Source organism: Bos indicus x Bos taurus, chromosome X, assembly GCF_003369695.1.
Source record: "Bos indicus x Bos taurus breed Angus x Brahman F1 hybrid chromosome X, Bos_hybrid_MaternalHap_v2.0, whole genome shotgun sequence".
Lineage (NCBI taxonomy): Eukaryota > Metazoa > Chordata > Mammalia > Artiodactyla > Bovidae > Bos > Bos indicus x Bos taurus.
Window position 1 is genome coordinate 10,827,531 of NC_040105.1, and position 1,405 is coordinate 10,828,935.

Here is a 1,405-nt window from a genome sequence, read left to right on the forward strand (position 1 = left end):
TAATTTCACATCAGGTTGATTTTATTTTCATTCTTAATGTATGGAGTTGGTATAATAGTCACGTCTGTACTGTTGGCCAGTACTCAGCGGCAAGACCCCCGAAGAATTCTGAGGTCTCTAGCCATGCCTTCAAGTCACTGGCTGCCCACCGGTCCCGCTGGAATGACAGGGATCTCCACACTCTCTGGGACCTCCTCTGGTCCGTTCTGATTCAGCTCTTCATTCACCTTGCAACACTGGCTACAGAGCTTTGAGCCTCCGTTTTTGCTAAGGTTCCTTGTGGTGGGTGGTTTCTGAGAAGTTTTCTTGGTCAGCTTTGCCTGAAGGTGATTATTCACTCTCGCACTTGCCCTGGCCACCTGGAGAAAACAAGAGAGGGGTAGAGAATGGCATTGGTTTGGGGAAGAGGGTGAAGGTGGACAGGAACGACAGCTTCAGGAGAAGGGGTGTGGGCAGAGAAGGGTTATGTGCCAGGCAAGGCCAGGGCAGGGGGTCTGATGGGGTGGGGTCAATGGGAAGAGGAGTTTGGGTGGCCTCAGCTGACCTTGACATTTTTTGGGGGCCTCAGTTGAGAGGAGGTCTTCATCCTTTTGTCCCGGGTAACAGGAGGCAGGTGTTTCCTAACTACTCTGGAGCCTTGGGGCTTCCCAGTCCGCTTAGTCATTTTGAGGCCTCCCAGTGGTCTGCTCCAGAGCCCCTGAGCACCGCTATATATACCCCTCCCCAAGGAGACACACCCTCATGCTTTATGAGGTCAGCAAGTCTCCTGCCCAGCCAATGGTGGCCCTGGGTGGGCCTTGACATCACAAAGCCCCATCCTGACACCTCTAGCGGAGGATGGGGAGCAAATTAAGATGTTTCGGTGGGAGAAATGAGGCATTTGTAATTCCCCTAAAGAGGCCTCCAAACTCCCTGCCAGCCTCATCTCTCTAAGTCAACTCTGATGGGTCACATGGCAGGGAGAGTGTGTCTCCTCCAAACCTTGTCTATTCTATCTATTTATGACTGTAAAAGTGTAAAGGAAATAAAGAAAAAAAATCTGAAAAAGATACAGCTTAAGCAGCCCCAGTTAACATAAGTTTATTTTCTTTGTTCCATAGTCTCAAAATAACTGACAATTAAGTATGAATTTCATTTAAAACCTATTTTTCAAATTCTGCAAGATACTTTGTGTTCAAATATAAGACGATTTTGTTCTTTGCAAGCTCAAAAAAGTTTGTACCTTGCAGTGAATACTTTGTTTCACTGATTTAGACCTAAATAAAAGCGCATCGTGTGCATTACCTTGACAATTTTTGTGGTATCACCGTGTATTTAGAATCAACGGTTTGAATGTGGGGTGCGTATTAGTACATTCCCTCGGGGACTGCAGGCTGTGCAGGAAGTGATCTCAAGGCCTTGCAAA

At 47.3% G+C, this 1,405-nt stretch overlaps 1 protein-coding gene across 1 annotated transcript; it reads right to left on the reverse strand.

Moving 5' to 3' along the window:
- LOC113887615 lies at positions 1–743 on the reverse strand. The gene is made up of 2 exons (XM_027534797.1): positions 545–743; positions 1–359 (listed from the first exon to the last, which is right to left on the reverse strand). Exons 1-2 carry the CDS (start codon positions 662–664, stop codon positions 135–137), a joined length of 345 nt encoding a protein of 114 aa, XP_027390598.1. The 5' UTR covers positions 665–743; the 3' UTR covers positions 1–134.
- Positions 744–1,405: the final 662 nt, after the last annotated feature.

Coding starts and splice junctions, on each gene's coding strand:
- LOC113887615 (XM_027534797.1), bottom strand. CDS start 664: ATGACTAAGCGGACTGGGAAGCCCCAAGGCTCCAGAGTAGTTAGGAAA. Junction 360..544: donor GGCCCCCAAAAAATGTCAAG/GTCAGCTGAGGC, acceptor TGTTTTCTCCAG/GTGGCCAGGGCAAGTGCGAG.